Source organism: Sus scrofa, chromosome 6, assembly GCF_000003025.6.
Source record: "Sus scrofa isolate TJ Tabasco breed Duroc chromosome 6, Sscrofa11.1, whole genome shotgun sequence".
In the NCBI taxonomy this organism is placed as follows: Eukaryota; Metazoa; Chordata; class Mammalia; order Artiodactyla; family Suidae; genus Sus; species Sus scrofa.
The window spans coordinates 51,179,601-51,204,649 of record NC_010448.4 but is presented as its reverse complement, the minus strand read 5'-3'; the positions used below and the strand labels follow the sequence as shown (position 1 = coordinate 51,204,649).

Sequence of the window (25,049 nt, the reverse complement as noted above, 5' to 3'; positions counted from 1 at the left end):
TCCCTCTTATCTTTCTTATGACATTTAGGTAACCCTTGGGAACCACCAAGGTAACCCAGGGGAATGTCCCCCTCTTGGCATCCTTAACTCAATCACATCTGCAAAGTCCCTTTTGCCACATAAGGTACCGTTCCCAGGGGATTAGGACATAGAGAACTTGGAGGGGCCCTTATTCCGCCTCCTACGCCGTCTATTGTTCAGCTCCCAGAGCAAAAGCCAGTCTTTGCGGGGCCTTCCACGCCGGGCACCATCTGCCCCACCATCTCCCAGGCTTCACCTCCACCCTCTGCCCCTTCCTTGCTCTGCTCCCTCCACACCCCACCGGCCAGCTTGTTGCTCCTTGAACACACCAGGCAGACTCTGCCTCAGGGCCTTTGCCCTTGCTGTTCCCCCCGCCTGGAATGCTCTCCCTCTGGAAGCCTCGGAGCTCCCTCCTTCCCCTCCTTCAGGGCTTTGTTCAATGTTCCCTTCTCAGCGAGGCCCTCCCCGAGCTCTTTATTTAAAACTTCAATCTCTTAACACTCCCACCTCCCTTCTCTTTCTCTTTTGTTTCCTATTTTAGAGCCGCATCCGTGGCACATGGAGGTTCCCAGGTGAGGGGTCCACTTGGAGCTGTAGATGCCGGCCTACACCACAGCCACAGCAACGCCAGATTTGAGCCACATCTGCAACCTACACCACAGCTCATGGCAACACCAGATTCTGAACCCACTGAGTGAGGCCAGGGATCGAACCAATGTCCTCATGGATACTAGTCAGATTCTTAACCCGTGGAGCCACAAAGGGAACTCCCCACTCCTCTCTAGATTTCCCTCTCAACACACGACACACCACCTATGTTAGTTATTTATTTTGTTTCCTGACTGTTGCCAGAGAGCAGGAAGCTTTGTTTTATTTCGGGCCCTGCCAGAGCTGCAGGATCCAGAACCATGGGGGGCACACAGCTTGTTTATTGCTGAGCGCGTGAATAAATTATCGCACCCACCACTTTTAGGACAGGGTTGGGTTGGGGGTAGAGAAGGAAGGGGCTGCCCTGAGGGCCTTAGTTTGGGGGCAAATGGGGCAGAAGTTGGCCACAGGCTCTGAGACTGAGTTTTGAGAGGGGCGGATCAGCCTGGGCAGGGAAGGGGCCCGGTGGCCGTGGTAACAGGCCAGGACTGTCATCTGGGGCCCTGGGCCCGTGAGGCCATGCCTTGCTGTCATGTGCCTTGTCCTCCAGGGCATGCGTGGCAGAGGCTGCCTTGTCCCCAGGGAAGGGGCTTCGAGGGCAATGAGCAGAGCCGGGTGGGGCCTTGTGGGCTGAGAGCAGGGAGCCCAGCCCAGCAGGTGCTTGTGAGGTCTGGCTGGAGGTAGGTCTGCAATCACCCTCTCCCCCGCCCCCGCCAAATACCCGGATGGGGGACTTTGCGGTGGGAAAGAGGCAGGAGTCTGCCGTTCCAGGGCATGCGGCCCAGGCCAGGTTGCTGGAGGACGAGACTTAAGGGCAGCTGTATGCTCAGAGGGTGAGCGAGCCCCAAACACAAGCGCCAAGCCCAATGCCCTGTGGAGTCTTTGGTTGGGTCCTCTCGTCAGCCCACAGCCCCGACGGCCTGGTCCTGCTGGGTCTCTGGTGTGGCTTCTCTGCAGGTGCATGGTCCCCGGGGAGGGCTGAGGTTTCCCCCTGCCCTGACTGGTCTGGCCTGGGACCCCTTCAGGGGGCTGGCACCAGCTGGCAGTAAGGGGCAGGGTCCGGATTCAGCAGGTCCTGGGGGAGGGGGAGAGAAAAGAGAGTGGTTGTTTTTGGGGGGTGAGAGCCAGGGGGAGACAGGGCAGCCAGGCAGAGTGAGAGTCATGGAGCGAGACACACACACACACACACACACACACACACGGGGCGGGGGTTCAGGACCGAGATGGAAAGAGAGAGACACACAGAGACACAGAGATACCAGGGGAGGACACGGGGAGACAGAGATGAAGAGACAAGAGAGACAGAGACATAGAAAAGGAGGGACAGGGGGTTCCTGTTGTGGTTCAGTGGGTTACAAAACCGACTAACATCCATGAGGACGTGGGTTTGATCCCTGGCCTCGCTGAGGCACAGGTCAGCAGCTGCAGCTCTGATTCGACCCCTGGCCTGGGAACCTCCATATGCTGCAGGTGTGGCCTTAAAAAAAAAAAAAAAAAAGACAAAAAACAAAAACACACAAAAGAAAAGGAGGGCCAATGAGAGATACAGAAACGAAGTTATGCGAAGAGCACAGAAAAGGAGATAAAAGACAAGCACACACAGAGAGCTGGGGGCAGGGCTGGGGAGACCCTGAGATGGGTAGAGAGGAGCCCAGAGAGTCCAAGCAGGGCACACGGGGACACGGTGACGGAGGCAGAGACCCAGCGAAAGACAGGAGGGGGATGAAGGGGGGCCGAGATCCAGGCCCGGGAATGGCTCCTGCAGGGGGTGGGGGTGGGGTCCCACTCGGAACCTGACCCGCTGTGTGACCTTGGGCAAGGCCCTTTCCCTCTCTGGGCTCCATTTCGTCCGTGCGAATTCACTGCTTTGGAATCCCTTCGACGAGGGAGGGGACTGGAACCCCCAGTGGGGCAAGGACTTGCCCATGGTCTCTCAGCGAGGCTGCGATGCGCTTCCGGGGGGCCGGCGACCCCGAGAGCTGGGGGCGGGCTCGGAAAGGACAGCCCCGCCCACCGAGCCGTGGCTGACTCCTCCCCCCGTCCCAGCTGCACACCTGGTAGGGCTGGTTCTCCGGCTCCGGCGCAGGGGGCGGGGGCGGGGGCAGGGGCGGCGGCTGCAAGGCAGGAACACAGGTGAGTCTGGCCCCGCCCCCGCCCCAACGCCCACCCCGCCTTGGCTCTTCAGTGTAGGGACCGACCCCCACTCCTCCCCTGAGTGTGGGGCCTCCGGGGGATGGGCTTAACCTCCCGCGCCCGTTGTGCTCGGCGGAGAAACTGGCGTCAGGGCGGCGCTGCCAGTGCGTGACGATCACCCGCTAAGGTTCCGCCTCCCCGTCAGCACCTGTGGTTCTAAGCGTGTCGTCTTAGCTTTTAAGCCTCTCTCTCTTTGGGCCACCCCCGTGGCACGCAGACTTTCTGGGACCAGGGATGGAACCCGTGCCACAGCAGTGACAACGTGGAACTCTTAACTGCTAGCCCACCAGGGAACTCTCTCCCTCTTTTTTTAAAAATTGAAGTGTAGTTTGTTTCCTGTGTACAGCAAAGTGATTCAGTTGTTCGTATATAACCGTGTATATATAGCCTTTTTCAGGTTCTTTTCCTTTACAGATTATTTTAAAATATTGCGGATAGTTCCCTGTGCTATGCAGGAGACCCTCGCTGAATACGTTATTTCTAGTCGTGTGTATCTGTTAGTCCTAGATTCCTGATTCATCCCCTCCGCCTCCCTCCCCCTTTGGTAACCATAGGTCTGTTTTCCATGTGAGTCTATTTCTGTTTTGTAAATAAGTTCATTTGTATCATTTCTCAGAGTGCACATGTAAGTCTCTCTTCTTATTTGATTATTCTTGTCCCCCCTTCCCACCTGATTATAAAGGGAATATTTACTCAGTGTAGAAAATACAGATTCTTACAAGAGGAAAACAAAGCCCGCCCATCAGCTTCCACACCCAGAGACCAATGCTCTTTATGTTGTGCTGTTTCCTTCCAGTCTCTTTTGCTTACGACTTTTCTATCTTTTTCTTTTTTTGTCTTTTTAGGGCCGCAGGTATGACATACGGAGGTTTCCAGGCTAGGGGTTGAATCCGAGCTACAGCTGCCGGCCTACACCACAGCCACAGCAACGCAGGATCCATCTGAGCCGCGTCTGAGGATCTACACCACAGCTCATGGCAACACTGGATCCTTAACCCACTGAGTGAGGCCAGGGATCGAACCAGAATCCTCATGGATACTAGTTGGGTTTATTTCTGCTGAGCCATGACGGGAACTCCTTGTTTATGATTTTCAACGTGGGGAGCAGCCTAGAGAGAGAACGGCAGTTCCCAAACTATGTGACAAGGCACCCTGGGGCACCACAGTCGACTTGGAGGGGAGGCGTGAGGTCAGAAGGGGAATGAGGAGAGAGGGGGCAGGAGCTTACCGCCATGGCGTTCATGGACCCCGTGTCACTGAGAGGGGACACCAGGAGGACCGGAGACGGCATCACTTCATAGATGTTGTTGTCGCCTGAAGCAGAACACGAGGGGAGGAATCGGCTGACGGGCCCACAGGCCTGCTTTAGCTGCTGCTGACATTTGTTTGTTCATTCAACTAACATTAGTGTTACGCTCTCTTCTGGCCCAGCCTATGCTGGGGACACAGTGGTGACGGAGGCAGCACTGGCCCTGCCCTCCTCGGGCACACAGTCAAGTGGGGCAGACAAACCTGTCCCCAGACAGAACTAACCCAGAGCAGGCAGGGCTGGAGTAGGGGAGTCAGGGAGGGCTTCCTGGAGGAGGGGCTGTCTGACCTTTGAGAGAGAGGTGAGAGGCTCTGCAAAGGCAGGAGAGCGGTGTGCAGAGGCCTGGTGGTGTGAGAGCTGGGCCTGTTGGAGGAACTGTTTCGTCCGTCTGGATTTTATATACGTATATACATTTCGTTGTCTCATTTTGTTTGGAGGATGGAAATGGTCCATGTGAGAGATGAAGCCAAGGAAGAGAGTGGGGACCCATTGATGAAGGGCCTCGAGAGCCATATCAAGGAGCCTGAACTTTGTCTTAAGGGTACTGGGGAGCCAAAGATGGTTTTTGAGCAGAGGAGCAACAGGGTTAGAGTTTTAGAAGGACCCTGCCCAGGAATGCGGTGGAGGTGAGCCGGGAGGCTGGGAGCTGGGTGTGTGGGGATCTGGGAGGTGGAGCTTGGGTTGGGTGGTGACCGCTGGCGGGTAGGACCACCGGTGTGGCCCAGTGAGTGTGATGGTGCCCAGGGACGGGAGTGCCAGACCCTGAGAAGAGGAGAAGCAGCTTTGGGCGAGTGCTGCTGCACTCAGAATCTGAGGGCTGGGAGTTCCCATTGTGGCTCAGCAGTTGACAAACCGACTTGGAGTTCCCGTCGTGGCTCAGTGGTTAACGAATCCGACGAGGAACCATGAGGTTGCGGGTTCGGTCCCTGGCCTTGCTCAGTGGGTTAAGGATCCAGCGTTGCCATGAGCTGTGATGTAGGTTGCAGACGCAGCTCGGATCCTGCGTTGTTGTGGCTCTGGAGTAGGCCGGCAGCTACAGCTCCAATTAGACCCCAGCCTGGGAATCTCCATATGCTGCGGGAACGGCCCAAGAAATGGCAAAAAGACAAAAAACAAATCCCACTAGCATCCATGACAACTCAGGTTCGATCCCTGGCCTCGCTCAGTGGATTAAGCATCCAGCGTTGCTATGGCTGTGGTGTAGGCCAGTGGCTACAGCTCCGATTTCACCCCTGGCCTGGGAACCTCCATGTGCCACAGGTGCGGCCCTAAAAGACCAAAGGGGGAAAAAAAAAGACTCTGAGGGCTGAGTCTGGGGAGGCCCAGTGAGGTCTGGGTGGGGCAGGTGCTTGGGGGCCCCCAAGTTGGGGACTGCAGTGGGGTTTTTGGCTTGGAGGGAGAAGAGGAGAGAGCCATGCGGAGGGCTGGGGAGCAAGACCGAGGCCTCTGGCTTACCGGCATGATGATGGGGGCCCAGCTCTGGTTTCTCCGAGGCCATCATCCTGGGGGCATAGGGAGGGAGGGAACATGTGAGGACAGGAAGATGCTCAGGTGGGTGGAGAGAGACTCAGGGAAGCTGGAAAGCCCCTCAGGCGCACAGAGATGGTCCCTGCTTCAGAAAGAGCCAGCACAAGAGCTGCCCTCATCCCAGCCTCTTCTCCCATTGTCTCCAGCCACACAGCTCTTCCTCAATTTCCCTGCTGCCGCCTTCCTCCAACGAGCCGTGCTTCCCTAATGCCAGCGTTTACACAGACCACCGAGACATTCTGCTGCTTCATCCTGTTTCAATGATTTCCTTCATATTTGGCTTTAAACTGGCTCATTTGAATACCCCTATTTAAAAAGTACACTGGGGGAGTTCCCTGATGGCTCAGCAGGTTAAGGATCCAACGTTGCCACTGCTGTGGCCCAGGTTCCATCCCTGGTCAGGGAACTTCCACATGCTGAGGGCATGGCCAAAAAAAAAAAAAAAAAAAAAAAAAAAAAAAGACATCATTACTGTAAATTCGTTAATTTGTTAAGCAATCATTGACAAAATATGGCCCATGGGCTGGGCACTGTGGACGGCCCTGGAGACACAGGACTGACAAAGACCCCTGGCCTCCTGGAGTGGACACTCTAGTGGGGAGAGAGAGAGAATTCAAATACACAATAGCCAGGGATAGGTCAGGGAGTTAACAGTGTGATGAAAGGAAATGAAAACAGAAAGGGCCAGAGGGTGGGTGTGTGGGTGCAGTTTTAGGTGGGATGGTGGGGGAGCCTCCCTGAGAAGGTAGCATTTGAGCAAAGGCTTGAAGTAGCCAAGGGGATCAGCTATGCAGAAACGGGAAGGGAGTTCTAGGCTGAGGGAGCAGTCTGTGCAAAGGTCCTGAGGCAAGAACAGGAACCAGCAAGGAGAGGGCCATGGTTGGGGCAGAGCGTGAGGAGATGACATCAGGGTAGTGGGGTAGGGAGGCAGCAGATTGGGCTGGGCCATGGTCTGGATTTTGGCCTTGACCCTATGTCCTGAGCTGACTGATTTTAACATGACTCTCTGGCTGCTAAATGGGAAACAGACTATGGGGGCAGGAATGGAAGCCAAGAGACCCCTCAGAAATTTTTACATTGTGTGGAGTTCTCGTCATGGCTCAGTGGAAACGAATCTGACTAGCATCCGTGAGGACGCAGGTTCGATCCCTGGCCTTGCTCAGTGGGTTAAGGATCCAGGGTTGCTCTGAGCTATGGTGTAGATCGCAGATGTGGCTGGGATCTGGCACAGCTCCGATTTGACCCCTAACCTGGGATCCAACATATACCTTGGGTGTAGCCCTAAAAAGACAAAAAAAAAAAAAAAAAAGCGAAAAGAAGTTTTTACATTGTGAATGAAAAGAAAACTTCATATGGCTGAACCTAAGTAGAACGTGGGAAAATTTAGGAAAATCAAGCCATGGTTTAGATGTGTAGCTCACTGGTGTGGCTGGTTTTCTCTTTATAAAAGCGAGCGAGCATTTGGAAAGATGTTAAAGGCTGACTAGAACCTGATTGAGATGTTCACTGGCCACTAGCAGAATCATGCAAAAAGAGTAGAAGGAGGAATTCTTTTCACTTTTAAAAATAACCATAACTTTAGGGAATTCTTGTCATGGCACAGCGGAAACAAATCCGACTAGGAACCATGAGGTTTCGGGTTCGATCCCTGGCCTTGCTCAGTGGGTTAAGGATCCGGCGTTGCTATGAGCTGTGGTATAGGTCACAGACTGGGATCTGGTGTTGCTGTGGCTGTGTCGTAGGCTGGCAGCTGTAGCTGTGATTCGACCCCGAGCCTGGGAACCTCCCTATGCTGCGGGTGCGGCCCTAAGAAGACCAAAAAAAAAAAAAAAAAAAAAAAAAAAAAATCGTAACTTTAAAAACACCATAAAAAGGTAAAAAGTTTTTAAATTAGAAATATTTCAAACTTATCAAGAATCCCTGGCTATTGGAAAGAAAGCTGGTCAGAGGGTCAGGTCTTGTGGGGTCTAGTTTTGGTTTTGGAGCTCATGAGGCATTCAGGTAGGGTTTCTATGCTGGGAACTTCTCGCCCTTGAGAGGCCAGTTCTATGCTATTTGGCAAATGATTCCTAGTCTCTCAGCCTTGGTTTGTTCTAGAGACTGGAAAACTATGGCCAGTGAGCCAAATAAATCTGTCCTATCGCTTCTTTTGTGTGTGTGTGGTGGGGGGCGGGGGGGGGCACCTGCGGCCTATGAAAGTTCCTGGACCAGAGATGGAATCCAAGCTGCAGCTGTGACCTACTGGGTGCTTAACTCACTGCGATAGGCCAGGGATCAAACCTGCACTACCAGAGACAATGCTGGATCCTTAACCCCCTGTGCCACAGTAGGAACTCCCCCATCACCTCTTTTTGAATCACTTTAGAGCCAAGAAGGATATCTAGCAGGAGTGGCTATGTGCCTCCACTACCTTTGTTATGACTGTGGCAGACATTGTTAATCAATCACAGCATCCTTTCTCACTGAACTTAGATACAACCCCCGCCTCCTTCTCCACCAAGCTCTTTAATGCCTAGAACATAGCAAGCCCTCAACAAATAAGTGTCAATGGATTTACTGATTGGCATTGGGCTGGGGTGTGAAAACTATTTGCTAGCCCTAAACTAGAAGGTATTCAGAGAAAGACAAATAGAATCATGAAGGTCAAGAAACTATAACACATAAGAAAGAGTTGAAGGAAGAGACAGATTGCTGGGGATTATTGAGCAAAATTAGACATCTTCTCTGCCAACCAGCTCAGAACCAAGGTCAGGAGAGGACGTTCTGAAGAGGCTGATCTGATGAGGAGGGAATTTTTTTTTTTTTTAGGGCTGCACCCGTGTCATATGGAGGTTCCCAGGCTAGGGGTCAAATCAGAGCTACAGCTACTGGCCTATGCCACAGCCACAGCCACAGCCACGCCGCCAGATCCGAGCCTCGTCTGTGACCTGCACCACAGTTCACAGTGATACCAGATCCTTAACCCACTGAGGGAGGCCAGGGATCGAACCTGCGTCCTCATGGATGCTAGTAAGATTCGTTAACCACTGAGCCACATTGGGAACTCCTTTTTTTGCCTTAAGGCCGCATCTGAGGCATATGGAGATTCCCAGGCTAGGGGTCAAATCAGAGCTGTAGCCTCTGGCCACACTGTAGCCACAGCAACTTGGGATCTGAGCTGCATCTGTGACTTACACCACAGCTCACGGCTGTGCCAGATCCTTAACCCACTGAGACCAGGGACCGAAACTGCATTTTTTTTTTTTTTTTTGTCTTTTTGTCTTTTGTTGTTGTTGTTGCTATTTCTTGGGCCGCTCCCGCGGCATATGGAGGCTCCCAGGCTAGGGGTTGAATCGGAGCTGTAGCCACCGGCCTACGCCAGAGCCACAGCAACGCGGGATCCGAGCCGCATCTGCAACCTACACCACAGCTCACGGCAACGCCGGATCGTCAACCCACTGAGCAAGGGCAGGGACCGAACCCGCAACCTCATGGTTCCTAGTCGGATTCGTTAACCACTGCGCCACGACGGGAACTCCTGAAACTGCATCTTCACGGATAATAGATTCATTTCCACTGAGCCATGATGGGAAACCCCCCCCCACCCTGCTTTTTTGGAACTTTTGATGAATAGATTCTCCCCTGGGGAAACAGCACCCCCACTACCACCACCCCACATAGAAGTAAGCAGAATCTGATGCCTTCGCCTGCCCATTATCCACTCCAATTTTTCGGCAATTGCGTCTGGTTATCCTTTGGGGAACTTCTCCCCACTCTCAATCCATTTGGTCACTATCTCTGGCTCCAAGGCTACACAGATTGCCCAAGTTTGGCCAATCAGAACATTCTAACACGTGGTCGTGGTGATTGGTTCATGTAAAAACATGTGATTTAAGTTAAGCCAGTGATCGGCAGCCCTGGGGCTTTTGTTGGAACTATCAGGCGCAAAGTACCATTTTTTCCTCTGGGTGGTGAGCTCCTGGGATGTAATCCTGGAGCCACTGGGAGCGATCTTGTCACACCTCAGGGGAGAGGCTGCCTGGGAATGAAGCTGCCATAGAGAAATACAGATTTGAGAGACCTTCAGAGGAGTTTCTTGACAAAAATTGGTCCCCTGGATCCAGGCATACCTGAAGCTCGTGTTGTATAGGACAAAAACATTTCTTATTTTTTGACAAACCAGTTTCAAGGTAGGGTTCCTGTCCCTTGCCATGCAGAATTCTGTCTAATGCAAGATAGGGGATCCTCTCCACATTGGGTGTTCCAAGGTTTGATGAGATTGTGTATAAGTTGGATGACGTGACATGTGGAAGAAGAATCCCTGGGACCCAAGGAGGGTGTGTGGAGACGGAAGGGAAGGAGAGAAAGGCCTGGGGCTCCTATACCTGTGGCTCTGGGCCCTCCAGCCTCTTGTCACCAGGAGGTAGGCAATGCTGCCGACGAAGACAGAGCCGGTGGCAAGGGACCCAATGATGATGGCAGCCACGATCCCAGCACTCATGGGCAGGTTTGTAATGGACAGCTCCTTCGGCTTTTCTGAGGGTGTGAGAGAGAGAGGATTGTGTTGTGATGTTTCCCCCCCACACCCGCCCGCCATGCATTCGTGACTATCCACGGAGCACTAATGTGCGACTTCATCTTCCCAGCCCCAGGCTCCCTCCTGCCTTTCTTTTTTTTTTTTCTTTTTGACTTTTTGCCATTTCTTGGGCCGCTGCCACAGCATATGGAGGTTCCCAGGCTAGGAGTCGAATTGGAGCTGTAGCCGCCGGCCTATACCACAGCCACAGCAATGCAGGATCTGAGCTGAGCCTGCAACCTACACCACAGCTCACGGCAACGCCAGATCCTTAACCCACTGAGCAAGGCCAGGGACCAAACCCACAACCTCATGGGTCATTTTTCTATTCATTATTCTATCTGTTCAGGAGTTCTCCCATGGCACAGTGGGTTAAGGATCCGGCATTGCCACTGCTGGTCTGGGAACTTCCATATGCTGGCACTGCCACTGCTGTGGCACAACTGTGGCACGGGTTTAGTCCCTGGCCTCGGAACTTCCATATGCCTCGAGAGCGTGCCAAAAAAGAAAAGAAAAGAAAAAGTCCGAAACCCATTTGGAAATTTAATCTTGTCACTAGGAGAAAGGAGATATATTGTATCCAGGCTTATCTGGTATTTGGGCGGAGCAGGCTAAATAAGGCCCTTTACGTGGGTGTGCAAACCAAGGCTGAGAGGGGCTGCCTTTGGGCCGAGGACGAAGTCTCCCCCTCTTACAGACCCTGGGCCAGCAACCTCTGTGCCTTCTGCCTCATTGAATCCCCACAACAGCGAGTGCAAATTCAGGCTTCGGTGAGTGACTCAGGAGGAGGAGCAAGGCCAAGGCTGTGACTCAGGGAGCCTCCAGGTCACTGTCCACCCCCCTCCCCCCATTGCCCACTCTTGTAACATTCAGACCCCCTTCTCCAATCTGCTTACTCTGGCCCTGCTGCCCCATATGCCCACCCAGCGTCATCACGCACCACTCCCTTCCTCACTCCGGGTTGCCCACCCCGGCCTTTGCGCTTGCGGCTCCCTCTGCCTGGCACACTCCTCCCCACGCTGTATTTCCGGCTCATTTTTCTATTCCCAGCTCCTTCAGGAAGACTTTTCTGACAATCCCAGGGCAAGGGGACTCCTGATACACTTTTCCTTCATACCTTACTAACTTAATTAGGCAATTAGTTGATTAAAGCCGGTAGAGAGGGACCTGTGGGCTCATCTCCCACTGGGAGGCCTCTGGGGGTTCAGGCCCAATTGGACCCACCCATCCCAGCTCTGGGTGGGGCTCTCATGCGTATATTCCCACCCCCTTGTCACAGTGATTGGATCAGGGATAGGCAGGCTCCCAGACCTAAACCAATCAGGGTACAGCATTCCTTTTGCCTTGGTGATTGGTTCAGACTGGTCCAATCAGAATAAAGTGAAGGACTGTGGTTCCGAATTATGGAAAGAGAGATTCCTAGTTCTGGAAGCAGCCCAGGAAGCTCCCTGAATCACCTACCCTGCCTGGCCTTGCCCTTTCCTGCTGAGGAGTGGTGGCGTCATTTTGCTTCCTTCAAGGGCCTATCCACATCTACTTCTTTGCAAAGAGAACCCCAAGCTTTATCCAGGCAGAAACCTGCCCCAAATGCATTTTGCAGCCACCTCTCTGAACAGCTCGTTCAAACATACCTTAAAACTCTGTGTTGACCAAATTGTATTTGAGCCTATCCTAGTGACCTCATTTTAACTTGATTACCTCTACAAAGACCCTATTTCCAAATAAGGTCCCATTCTGAAGTACTAGGGGTTAGGATTCAACATGTCTTTTTGAGGAGACATAATTCAACATACAATACCTCTCAAACCTGGTTTCCTGCCAACCCGGAAACTCTTTGAGCTGCTCAGGATCTTTTAATTTGTTCCTTTGCTTAAATCAACCAGAGGCAGTTTTTGTTGCTTCAGCAGAAACCTTGCGTCATTCACATGATTTTCACAATTTGTTATATTTCCTGCCATTTCTTATAGACGATGAGTTTGTAAAGAGGAATCCTGTGAATCATTATATTTTTTCAAAGTTGACTGCAACCGTATGCTCTTCTGGATGGGACTTTGCCCTTCTCCTATCCAGCAGAAGGTCTAATCCCCTTCCCTTAAACCTGGACCAACCTTAGTGACTCACACAAGTGGATCACAATCAAAGGATTGCAGTGTAGGGAGTTCCCGTCGTGGCTCACTGGGAACGAATCCAACTAACATCCATGAGGATGCGGGCTTGATACCTGGCCCCGCTCAGTAGGTTAAGGATCTGTGTGGCTGTGGCTGTGGTGTAGGCTGGCAGCTGCAGCTCCGATTTGACCCCTTGCCTGGGAACTTCCATATGCCGTGGGTGCGGCCCTAAAAAGCAAAAAATTAATTAATTAAAAAAAAAGGAATGCAGTGTAGGTGACAGTGTGTGATTTTCAAGGCTAGGTCAGAAGATGCCGTAGAGTTTCTGCCTCTGTCTTTGGGAACACTGGCTCTCCACATGTTCTCCCTCTATGGACCCTGAACCCAGCCGCCATGTAGTCAGGAAGCCCAAGCAGCCACAGTGGGGAGATCACGTGATAATGATCTAGTTGATTACCCCCCCTGACAGCCTGCTAGCGTGAGCTGCCAGACAGGTGAGTGAAGCCACCTGAAAGTGATTCAAGCCTCCAGCATTTGAGCCAAGCTCAGCTTCTTGAATCTACATTGTTTCTTCTTCTGAGACTAAAAATTTTGTCTTTTTTTTTTTTTTTTTTTTGCCATTTCTGGGGCCGCTCCTGCGGCATATGGAGGTTCCCAGGCTACAGGTCCAATTGGAGCTGTAGCCGCTGGCCTACGCCAGAGCCACAGCAATGCGGGATCCGAGCCGCATCTGCAACCTACACCACAGCTCACGGCAATGCCAGATCCTTAACCCACTGAGCAAGGCCAGGGATCAAACCTGCAACCTCATGGTTCCTAGTCAGATTCTTTAACCACTGTGCCACGATGGGAACTCCTCTTTTGGCTTTTCATTGGTCTCTGGGACTATCTGTACCCAGTTCTATAAACGAAGAATCCTCTGGATATTCTTCTGTGGAGCAGATGTATCCATGTTGCTCTTTGATTAGATACAATCACCTCTAAAAAGTGCTTTGAGGTACATACTCTCCTATGTTTATAGCAGCACTCTTCATCAACAAGGATTTACTATATAGCACAAGAAACGATATTTGAGGAGTTCCTGTTGTGGCTCAGTGGTTAACGACTAGGAACCATGAGGTTTCGGGTTTGATCCCTGGCCTCACTTAGTGGGTTAAGGATCTGGTGTTGCCATGAGCTGTGGTGTAGATTGCAGATGCGGTTCAGATCTGGCAATGCTGTGGCTCTGGTGTAGGCCAGCGGCTATAGCTCCGATTGGACCCCTAGCCTGGGAACCTCCATGTGCAGTGGGTGCAACCAAAAAAAAAAAAAAAGAAACGATATTCAATATCTTGTAATAACTTATACTGGAAAAGAATAAAAAATACATATATCTATTATGTCTACATATATGTGTGTGTGTGTGTATATATTTCAGTCACTTTGCTGTACACCTGAAATTAAGACAATATTTAAATCATCTACACTTCAGCAAAAATCAATGAATAAAAAGTGCTTTGAGAGACCAGTATACAAGTGGACAATGGCCAGACCATGTATAAGAACAGGACTCTAGCTCACAAGGTGCAGCATGTTGCCCAGGAAACCAACCCTCCTGTAAACAGCTCAGGAAGCCAGCCTGCCTTTGGTCCTCAAACACAGGAAGCCAGATTGCTGTCTCTAGGTACAATGCTGGGACCAAAACAATAACTTCTGCAACAGTCAGCGCCAAACAGCCAGGACTTAACAGCTAACAGCCCCCTCGTTTTTGTCCCTGCTTCTAACTTAGGACCAACCAGAGAAAGCCACGTATGTACCCAGATCAATTACCTAAGATGCTCTGCTTCTAATTAGCCCGCCTAACAGCTTTTCTATGCCATCAGCCTCCAAGTGGGGCACACCTGAAGCCTTCCTGTTTTCCACGATACAGCTTGCCCACCCCCGTGCCTGCCTTGGCGTCTCTGCTGAAAATCCAAGCGGTAGTGATTAACTCCCTTGCTACAGCAAGCTCTGAGTTAACAGACATTGCTTTTACTCCTTTGCTTGTTCCTTATTTCCACAGCTTCAAGAGCAGCAGCTTCACATGGATTTGCCAAGCCAGTCCTCTAAAGGCTCCTGTGCTGGGCGGTGTTGTTGCTGCTATAATTTTACAGACATTAAAAATAGAGGCTCTGTGGAGTTCCCGGCGTGGCTCAGTGGTTAAGGAACCTAACTGGTATTCATGAGGATTTGGGTTCCATCCCTGGCCTTGCTCAGTGGGTTAAGGATCCAGCGTGGCTGTGAGCTGTGGTGTAGGTCGACGATGTGGCTCGGATCCCCAGTTGCTGTGGCTGTGGCGTAGGCTGGTGGCTGCAGCTCCGAATGGATCCCTAGCCCGGGAACCTCCATGTGCAGTGGGTGCGGCCCTAAAAAAAGACTGGGAAAAAAAAAAAAAAGTCTCTGAGAGGTTTGGCCATTTGGCTAAATTTGTGTCGTCAGCCATGCTATGCAGTCCTGGTTCTAGGCACAGAAACTTTTTTGTTTTGACATACATTTCATTAGTTTCAGGTATAAAACATAGCGATTCAATATTTACATATGCTGCAAAATAATGAGATTTTTTTTTTAACCACACAAGCTAATTTTGTTTTTATCAGCAGAATGCCACAAAGGCTCACGATGAAACCAGCCTGAACCGGCTAGATCCAAGGTGGTGGGCTTTCCTTCTTGGTTGATCCCTGTGTTTCCATACCAACCCCCGAAAGCTGAAGGACATTTGCCTTGATTTATCTCTGCGTTTATTTCAAAAGCCCTTGGTGTTTGACCAGAGAGGTTTTGCAGCTGTGCTTTAGGAGACACACTGGGTTGACTGCCCCAGACTGGATCAGAGCAACGTGCCAGCCCAGATGGGACCTCAAGATGTCCGAGAGTTACCTCTGCTTTACGACCACGCTCAAATCTTCCCCTGAAGGGGGGATTCGTACGGTGCCAGGCACGGCTGGCACTGCGTGTGAAGGACTGCGGACGACTGCGCATGCCTGGGCTGCCCCTGAAACTCTCCGCCCCTTTCCTGCAGCCCTGAGGACCTGTGGGCCACCTAACCCCGAAAGTCCCCTTGTTCATCCTACCCCTTGGGGGAGAAGATGCTTTTAGAACAGGAACCCCCCTTCTCCATTTTCTGGCCATTGTCAAGCCTGTCTTATGCGCACCAAAGCCTGTCCGTTCCAGGGGGACTTCGGTTCAGCCAGAGCCCCAACGGCGAGTGGGCGTCTCGTTTGGTAACGGCATCACTGGTAAGTACTAAACCCTTGGGGCCACATCGTTAGTCTTCAGTGGTTGGCTGTTAAGGCTAAGGCAGAATCGAGTCCTGGTTAAGAGTGGGCGCTCCGGAGCCAGCTAACCTGGGTTCTGGTCCTACATCTGCTGTTCCCTAGACATGGGGACATGTTACTTACACTGTGTCTCAGTTTTCCCATCTTTATAATGGGGATCATCACGCCCTGCCTGGGAGCCCGCAGAGGGTAAATGTGTGAGGAGCACTCTGCACCTGGGCAGTCAGGGGGAGCTGGGCTCCATAAGTAACCGCCATGGGTGTCAGAGGGCCCAAAGGCTTTGAGGAGCCCGTGCAGGTTGCTCGAAAGTCCCAAATCCTCTTGACTAGATTTATGAGACAAGAGACGCCAGCTGTAGATGACTGTCTGTGTCTGTGTAAACGACCGCATCTGTGCTTTGGAGCCCAGTTTCTGCTGCTTACAGGCTGTGTGACCTTGGGCCACTGCACTCCCCTCTCTGAGCCTTGGTGTCTTCACCTGTAAACTGGGGACAGCTGTGGTACCTACATGTCGTGGGCCTTTTCTTGAGTTCCTGTGAATTGTCCACCTCTGGAGTCCTGCCAGAGACTCCCTTTCTTAGGCTCCTTTTCCGCTGGGCCCGTGACCCAGGTTCCCTGATCAAATGCATCTACATGAACCTTGGGTCCAGAGGCCAGAGATGCCGGTACTGCATGGGGCCTTTGTGAAGACAGAGCTGGCAGGCTCACCATCATGCAAACTCCACAAGGGCACCGATCTTTGTACTTTCCCTCTGTAAACTCAGCGCCTGGCACACAGCAGGTGCTCAGTAGATGTTTGTTGAATGAATGCATGAGTGAATGCTGCCTTCCAGGGCCCCTTAGGCAGGGGTTCTGAGGCTGATGCTGTGGGCAGTGGTCACTCTGGCAGGAGCAGTTCTACCGAGTCATTTATTCTTTGTTCCTGGTCCCCCAGCTTTGTGGCGGTCCTGTGAGCACATACTACTTTTTTTCCAAAAATTAATTTTTTACTTTTTTATAGGTTTTTAAAAAAAATTTATGGTTGATTTGTAATATTGTGTTTCAGGTGTACGGCTTCAGAGTCTTTTCCATCATAGGTTATCATGAGATATTGAATATAGTTCTTTGTGCTATACAGTAGGTCCTAGTTGTTTCTTTTATATTAGAAGTGTGTATCTATTAATCCCAAATTCCTAATTTATCCCTCCCCCGCCCTTTGGTAACCACAAGTTTCTTTTCTGAGAGCCTGTTTTTGTTTTGTAAATAACTCGCACCATGAGGAAGTTCCTGGGCCGGGGATCGAACCCGCACCACAGCAGTGACAACACCGGATCCTTAACCACTAGGCCACCAGCTAACTCCTAGACATACTATCCTTTATTAACCCCCTTTCTGCACATGCCAGCCGGGATTGGGTTCTGTTACAGCCAAACTGCTTCATAATTAAGAGAGATCAAGTGTATGTGTTTCCTGGGACGCCCGAAGTGCTGTCAGCCACTTTCTTCTCCCACCTGGGTGGGGGGCTGAATCCAGGGCCCCAGCTGTCCCTAAATATAAGTGCCCTGGTGGCCAAGAAGTCCCATCCTGACATGAGGACGCCCCCAACCAACCCCAACCCCAATTCCCTCTGCATTTTCCTTTGTTCTTTTTCCATTGAACTCAGTGGGTTGCCTGGCTTCTCTGCTCCCTGTGCTCAGCCCCGTGGAAGCCAAGGCGGTTCCCCGCTCCCTTAACTTGCTGTCTCCTTGGAGACCCCTCAGGGCTTCTCTGGGAGGCCCCGTGGAAGAGCCAGGTGGCAGAGGGGTCAGGGCCATGAACTTGGACCCAGCTGGAGCCTGGGCTCCTCCCCTTCCCAGAGGTGTGCCGTGGGGCCCTCTCTGGGCCTCCATTTACCCGTCTGTGAAATGGGGATCATCCCAGGGCTACCTGCAAGGTTGTTAATGGGGATGGAATGAGATGAGGTTGGCAAAGTGCTTGGTTGGAGGTGCCTGGCATGTAATGAGTGTTCTGTAGCTGGGAGATGGCTTTGCAAATATTTATCGAGTGGCTAATGTGTGCTAAGCATGGCTCTAGGTGCTAAAGGATTGATGATGAATAAAATGATAATAAGTTGGAGTTCCCCTTGTGGCTCAGTGGCAACAAACCCGACTAGTATCCATGAGGATGCAGGTTCGATCCCTGGCCTCGCTCAGTGGGATAAGGATCTGGCATTGCTGTGAGCTGTGGTGGAGGTTGCAGACATGGCTTGGATCCTGTGCTGCTATAGCTGTGGCGCAGGCCAGTGGCTGTAGCTCCAAGTCAACCCCTAGCCTGGGAACGTTCTTGTGCTGCACATGTGCCCCCCCCCCAAAGGCAAAAACTAAAGAAAATAATAAGTTTATATTGTGACTGTTACAAAGCATGGCAGCTCTTGAGTCCTTGCTCATCTTCCCAACCCTGCTCCCCAGCTCCCCATCTTATTTGCTGTCAAGGGATGGACTCTTGACTCAAGGGGAAGCAGACCACAGACCAGACAGGGCCAACCAGATTCTCTCTCTGTCCCTCTGCCTGTCTGTCTCTCCAGCTCTCTCATTCTGTCTCTGGATTTTGGAAGAGGAGATTCAGAATATGCAGAGCAGCCTTAGCTGACACCCTGTTTACTCTCCTGGTGGGCATCCCTGGCCAAGAGGCCCGGAGCAGAGATGAGATTGGAGATGGCGCCCCCTGGAGGAGGACAGAGCACTTGCTTTCCACCAGCTGGAATCCTGGGCGGCCTGTTGTGCTGGCCTCCTGGGAGGCCCTTGGTTACTGTCTTGCCTCAGTCATGCTGGCCTCCTGCCAGCTCAGTTCATGAGACCACCAGCTTCCTGCCACAGGCCCTTTGCACAGGCTTTGCCCCCAACCTCCCAAAACGCTTTCTTCTCTACTTAGAATGGCCATCGCCATTCAAGGTTTGTTGAAGGATCGCCTTTCCAGGCAACCTCCCTGACACTCCTATTTGTAGCCTCATAATTCCTGTACTTTCCTTCCCTTCATAGTACCTGCAAGCTTCATGATGCTCTATTGTGTATGCGTGTGCGATTATGACTATGTGATTGATATCTGTCCCCCTCGCCCTTCCACCAGGCTGTGAGCCCTGGGAGGGCAAGGCCAGAGCCGCTTTGGTCACCACTGTGTCCCCAGCACTTCCAGCACTGTCTGGACACCGTGGAGGCCTTGAGGAGGTGGTGCTTGGGGACTGTTTGCTGAAGAGTGGATGAGCAGTTTAGCGACTGCAGAGGCAGCCGTGTGTCTGATTCAGGAGGCCCTGCACTCGAGTCCCAACTCTGCTGCCGACTTGCTGATGAGCTGCCTGGTATTCGAGAAGTGCCTTAAACCTTCTGGATAAAACAGAGAGTCACCCTGCCCAGTGCCCCATGGATGGGTTAAGCTGTGAAACAGATCACTCCCCAGATAAAGCCTCTAGTGGCTTCCTGCCTCTCTCTCCATGGCCTGCGAGCCTGGCCCCTGTCTACCTTGTAGACCTCCGCTCCCAACACCCAGCTTGCTCACTGTCTTTTAGCCGTGTGTCCTTCTGCCAGTACTTTGAACACATCAAGCTAGCCTAGCCGCAAGGCCTTTGCACTTGCTGTTCCCTCTACCAGAAACTCTGCTTTTTTTTTTTTTTTTTTAAGGCCACACCTGCAGCATAGGAAGTTCCCAGCCTAGGGGTCAAATTGGAGCTGCAGCTGCCGGCCTACACCACAGCCACAGCAACGCCAGGTCCAAGCCACATCTGTAACCTACACCACAGCTCATGGCAGCGCTGGATTCCTCGACCCACTGAGTGAGGCCAGGGATTGAAACTGCATCCTCATGGATAGATAGTAGTTGGATTCATTCCTGCTGCACCACGACGGGAACTCCTGCTACCAGGAGCTCTTGCCCCAGAAATCTTCAGAGCTTTCTTCCCTCCCTTTGCTCAAATGTCAGTTCTTCAGCGAGGCCCATCCCAGGTCACATCATCCTGTTTATTTTTATTTATTTATTTATTTATTTATTTTTTGTCTTTTTTAGGGCCGTACCCACAGCATATGGAGGTTCCCAAGCCACGGGTCCAATTGGAACTGTAGCCGCCGGCCTATGCCACAGCCACAGCAACGCCAGATCGGAGCCACATCTGTGACTTACACCACATCTCACGGCAACACCAGACCCTTAACCCACTGAGCGAGGCCAGGGATCGAACCTGCGCCCTCATGGATGCTAGTCAGATTCGTTTCCACTGAGCCACGACAGGAGCTCTGTGAGATAAGTCCTTAAGGTGATAAATTAGAACACACAATGACAGGCACAAAGGTAAAGGGGTGAGCGGAGTTCTCTGGGGACGGAGAGGATAAGTGACTAGGTCTGCTCGGGAAGGTAGAGAAATTATTTTCCCTTCTGGTTTTATGGAGATATAATTGGCGTGTTACATTTCATGGAGTTTCAAGAAAAGGTAGAAGTGAGTTCATATAGGGCAGTGGTTCTCAAACAGGGGTGATATTTGGCAATGTCTGGGGACATTTTTGGTCGTCACGGTGGAGAGGGTGCCTGCGGCATCCAGTGACTAGAGGCCAGAGAGGGCTCTGAACACACAGAACAGGCCCCTGCACCCAAGAACCCGGTTGTAGCACCCCGGTTGAGAAGCCCTGCTCTGGGGCGAGTGTTTAGAACAGTATTTGGTCCATAACGAGCACCCGTGAACTCTTCGCTGTTGGCTGTTGTCTAGTACCCTATCTCTGGGGCTTTGCCCAGAGTGGATTCATTCATAAATACCTAAACTTATGAACACGTATCCCCCAGGACCAGGCACACAGTAGGTGCTCAAGAAATATTTCCTGAATTCATGCTCATGAGGAGTAAAGGAGCTGGTGCCTTCTCCAGGGGCTGGCTCAGTGTCTGGCCCAAAGTAGGCATTCAGTGGATAACGTTATTTGTTAATACACAGGAGGACTAAATGCTACCTTCGGGGACTGGTATACAGTAAGTGCTCAATCGGTGTGTGGCGCGTGGATAAAGGAGGGCACCAAATGTTTGCACAGAGCTTGGCACCTGGTGGCCGCGGAGGGTGCATTCGCCTCCCCACTTCCTCCCCCAGTGCCCAGCACTCACCAGCCACCTGGACTTCAGTCTTGGCCCGCATGGTCCATGCAGGGTTGATGGTGACAGCCACCTGGTAGGTGCCGCTGTCAGCGGGCTGGGCACGACGCAGCAGCATGGAGCCGTTGGGGAAGCCAACGATGTCGCGCTGCTTCATGGCGCTGCCGTCCCTCTGGGGCCGCAGTAGCTCCGGAATGTAGGTGAAGAGCATCGTCCCGCCATCGGCCTCCTCCCCCAGGTACCAGGTGAGGTCCTGGAAGGAGCCTGGGATGCCCTGGACAGACAGGAGAAGGTCCTGGTTCGTTTGAGGCTGCTCTGGAATCTTCTGGATGCGGAGGGCTGCCCAGGAGCCTTGGGGGACCCAGAGGGCCAGGATTGAGGCTGTGGGGTTACAGGGGAGGCCTGAGATCAGAAGCATTGGGCAGGGACCATGGCGTTCTCCTTCCTATAGGTCCTCAACGGGGAGCTCTGGGTGCCACTCAGGGGCAGCCGTGCTGGGATTGATTCGTGCTGTCTGTCCTGGGTGCAGGAGTGAGATCCAAGCAGAGATGCCACAGATTTGCCATCCCACTGGTCCTGAGATGCTATGTGGTCTGCCTCTAAACACATGGACTCTCTGAATTAATTTATTCACGCATGTAACCAATACTTTTTTTTTTTTTTTTGGTCTTTTTGCCTTTTCTAGGGCTGCTCCTGTGGCATATGGAGGTTCCCAGGCTAGGGGTCTAATTGGAGCTGTAGCCACCGGTCTGTGCCACAGCCACAGCAATGCCAGATCCGAGCCGCGTCTGTGACCTACACCACAGCTCACGGCAATGCTGGATCCTTAACCCACTGAGAAAGGCCAGGGATCAAACCCACAACCTCGTGGTTCCTAGTCGGATTTGTTAACCACTGAGCCATGACGGGAACTCCAATGTAACCAATACTTTTTAAACCAATATATTATTTATGCTACAATACCAATTATATATGATAGGTCTAAAATCCTTTAGACTTCTAGGCCCTGGGAATTCAGCAGGGAGTCAGATACCAGTAAATTCCACCCCGCATGGTCCTGATGTTCTAGAAAATTCCAAAGATAAAGTGGGGATGAGGTTGTGATTCTGCTGCCTCTTTTTCCCATCATGCTCTTAATAATTTCATCTTCCCTGACATTCTTTCCCTTCTGAAGAGGAAACCTCAACCCCTGGGCTAAGTACCCCTTCTCCCCCCAGACCTGGGGGTACATTTCCTCCTTACCTGAGAGCAGGAGGCCCCTTGGGAAGGGCTGCTGGGCCCCAGCAGGAATCTCCATTTTGGCGTCCTGTGGAGATGCCAAGGGGCCACTTACTGGACACCAAGGGGGTCAGAGGGCTGGGTCCTGCCCATCCGAAGTGGCCCAGCTCAGTGGGGGTCCCGGAGGTAGCTCTGAGGCATAGCTGAGGCCAGCCTAGCCCAGCACCCCTTTCCCACAGGCTCTGGAGGCTTCACCTGTGCTCCCTGGGATGGACGTGCAGACACCGGTTGAACCAGTTTTCCAGGGTGACTGGGGAACTTCCTGGGGCTTCCCAGGACTCCTCCCTGACCCCTTTCAATCCCTTCTTCCCAGTGTGACTGTCAGTAGCAACAGCAGCAATTATAACAACAACAGTCACAGTGGCCTCTGGTTGAGCAATCCCTTTGGACCAGGCAGCTAGGAACACCTCATCCCGCATCCACCATGCATAACTCTTCCCATTTCAGAGATGAGGAAACTGAGGCTCAAGGAGAGAGGCAGATCTGCCAGCAGGTACAGATGGATTTGACCTGTGGCTGGCTCACTCTGAAGCTTTTCACACAGTTGTGCAAAAAATCCCTCTATTCATTCACTCCAACATGCACTTGGTATGCCCACCCCTGTGCTGGGTGTTGGTGATGGTTGAAACAACTCCTGTTCTGCCTTCAGCCCACAAGGGGGCTCATGGGTGTGTGTGTGTGTGTGTGTGTGTGTGTGTGTGTGTGTGTGTGTGGTGTGGTGTGTGTGTGTGTGTGTGTAGGGGAGGGGACGGACCTATCCCCAGACAGTGATGCTCCAGAGTGATCAGCACTGGGATGAGGGAGCCCAGGGGCCTGAGAGATCCCGAGGGGATGCCTCACTCAGCCTGAGAGGCAGGGAGGCCTTCCTGGAGGAGGGGATGTCTGAACTGAGGCCTGGAGTGGGAGCAAGAAGGAGGTGGGGTGAGGTGTACTGGGGAGTGTAAACAGCACGGGCAAGGGCATGGAGACTGAGTTAGCCATCAAGTTGAACTGAAGAGACTGCAGCATCCTGGATGAGTGTGTGTGTGTTGGGGGTGGGGGGGTGAAGCTGGAGAAGTGGGAGGGACCAAATGTAACTTCGAACTCTGTTGGGACAGGGCCTGGGTGATAGAGGGCCCAGGACTGTGCTAATACCATAGCCACTCATCACATATAACTATAAATAAGCTTAAATGAATGAAAATTCAATGCCTTAGAAAATTTAGGTCTTAGAGTTCCTGCTGCGGCACCATGGGTTAAGAAGCTGACTGCAGCGGCTCATGTCACTGCAAAGGTGCGGATTTGATCCCCAGCCTGGAGCAGTGGATTGAAAGGATCTGGCGTTGCCGTAGCTACGGTATACGTTGCAGCTGTGGCTTGGATTCAAGGACCTTCTAGTTCTGGTCCAGGAACTTCCATAGGCTGTGGGTGCGGCCCTAAAAAACCAACCAACCAACCAAAACAAAACAATTAAAAAAAACTTCGTCCCTCAAACTAGCTCCTTTCAAAGCGCTCAACAGCCCTCTGTGACTAGCGGCTAACCCATTTGACAGCGCGGATATAGAATATTTCCAACACTGTCCCAGAAAGTCCTCCTGGACAGCGCACATCTAGGGATCCGAGGGGGGTGGTGCCAGGTGAGATATCTGGGCCTGCAGGAGGAGAGGACCCCAAGTTAGAGCACCGTACATCAGCAGCAGCAGCAGTGTGTGTGTGTGTGTGTGTGTGCGCGCGCGCGCGCACACTCATCAGATTGTTGGGGGTGACGGCATCTTTTCCAGAGTTCCCAGATTGGGATGAAAAAGAAATCTTGACCATGAACCATCTCCAGGTAGTCGTGGCCCAGGCTTCTGAACCAACGCAGACTCCAGCCCTGCTGCAGGTGAGTGGGCCGGGCTCTCGGCTCAGTTCTACCACCACTTGGTATCAGGGGCCTGGGCAAATAAGTTTACCTCTTGCAGCTTCCGCTTCCTTCTCTGAAGGATGGGACAAGCATCCCCACCTCAGGGCCGTTAAGGAGAAAAGAGATACTGCCCATCGCTATAATTACAGTGAACCTCGGCTTTGGTCTTGCCCTGCCTCCCAGATCTGTGACCTGCTCGAGGGAAGTGTGTTTTCCTGGAGGCATGTCCAATCTCCCTCTTTCCAAACCTCTCTAAGGCCTGGAAAGTTTCCAGGTGGTGAGCCCAGTTGGCGTTCATGGGGTCAGAGTCCTTCCGCAGTCTACCCTCAGTCCTTCTTGCTGCAGTTTCGAGATTTGCTCTGTCAGTCTGCCTCAGAGTTTGCTGCAAACCTGGCCATTATTTCCAAGTGCAGCCGCCTAAGGGAGACCACCCCAATCTTGGGCTATAACCAGATGGCCCAAACTGGCCTCATTCCAGTAGGAATTCCACTTCGGCACAAGTGGAGTTTAGGGGCCAAGGGGATTCTGATGAATTTTCGCTGCTAAACCCCAGGAGCAAAGATTGTACCTAAAGCAAAGCCTGCTTTATTATTCCGGCTTTTCCAGTTCCTGAAGCATCTCTCTCTCTCCCACCCGCACAATGACTTTGACTCCTTTTACAATTATTAAAAGAAAAGCCAAGATTTATTATAGAAAATTTACAGAATGGACCCAAAAGGAAGAGAGTAAAATTCAGCCATCTTCCAACTACTCAGAAACCCTGTTAATACCAGAGGTGCAGGCTTCCATTCTCGCACCTGCAGCCCCCATCCCGGTTCCGTCCCAGCCCCAGAGAGCAGGTCCTGATTGGTTCAAGCCTCCCGGTGGTCCCATTCTTCTGGTCAGGGATTGGTTGAGCGGTGGGTAGTGCTGGCCAATGAGATCTGCGGGGAGGCTGCTCCAGACGCTCAGCGGGGATGCGGTGGGCTGCTTTACCAAGAAGGAATGGCCGGAATGCAGCAGCCCCCTTGGCATCTGCCTGAGGATGATGCCAGTATGTGAGGGAAAGCGGAGTAAACAGCAGAACCCCCACACGAGGTGCCTGGATTTGAACTAGAGGCGCCAGTTCTTGGCTTTTAATCCCACCGTGCGGAGTGGGGAATTGGCGGTGGAGGGAGGGG

General features: G+C 52.2%; 2 protein-coding genes across 3 annotated transcripts in view; one reads left to right on the top strand and one right to left on the bottom strand.

The window, feature by feature from the left end:
• On the bottom strand, positions 835 to 22,695 carry CEACAM19 (carcinoembryonic antigen related cell adhesion molecule 19). 2 transcript variants are annotated; one of them, XM_013994960.2, is made up of 7 exons: positions 21,972 to 22,218; positions 20,742 to 21,110; positions 10,063 to 10,213; positions 5,627 to 5,673; positions 4,091 to 4,176; positions 2,724 to 2,783; positions 835 to 1,744 (listed from the first exon to the last, which is right to left on the bottom strand). In XM_013994960.2, exons 1-7 carry the CDS (start codon positions 22,024 to 22,026, stop codon positions 1,691 to 1,693), a joined length of 822 nt encoding a protein of 273 aa, XP_013850414.2. In that variant the 5' UTR covers positions 22,027 to 22,218; the 3' UTR covers positions 835 to 1,690. The 2 variants fall into 2 exon arrangements, with proteins under 2 accessions (XP_013850414.2, XP_020950176.1); XM_021094517.1 differs by lacking the exon at positions 2,724 to 2,783 and having other exon boundaries at positions 21,972 to 22,695.
• Positions 13,682 to 25,049, top strand: part of LOC106509492 (carcinoembryonic antigen-related cell adhesion molecule 5-like) — a 119,081-nt gene continuing 107,713 nt past the window's right edge. The window contains exons 1-2 of the mRNA XM_021097550.1: positions 13,682 to 14,149; positions 14,980 to 15,612. The gene's annotated coding sequence lies outside the window, so the exon portion shown is untranslated. The remainder of the gene's footprint in view (positions 14,150 to 14,979; positions 15,613 to 25,049) is intronic.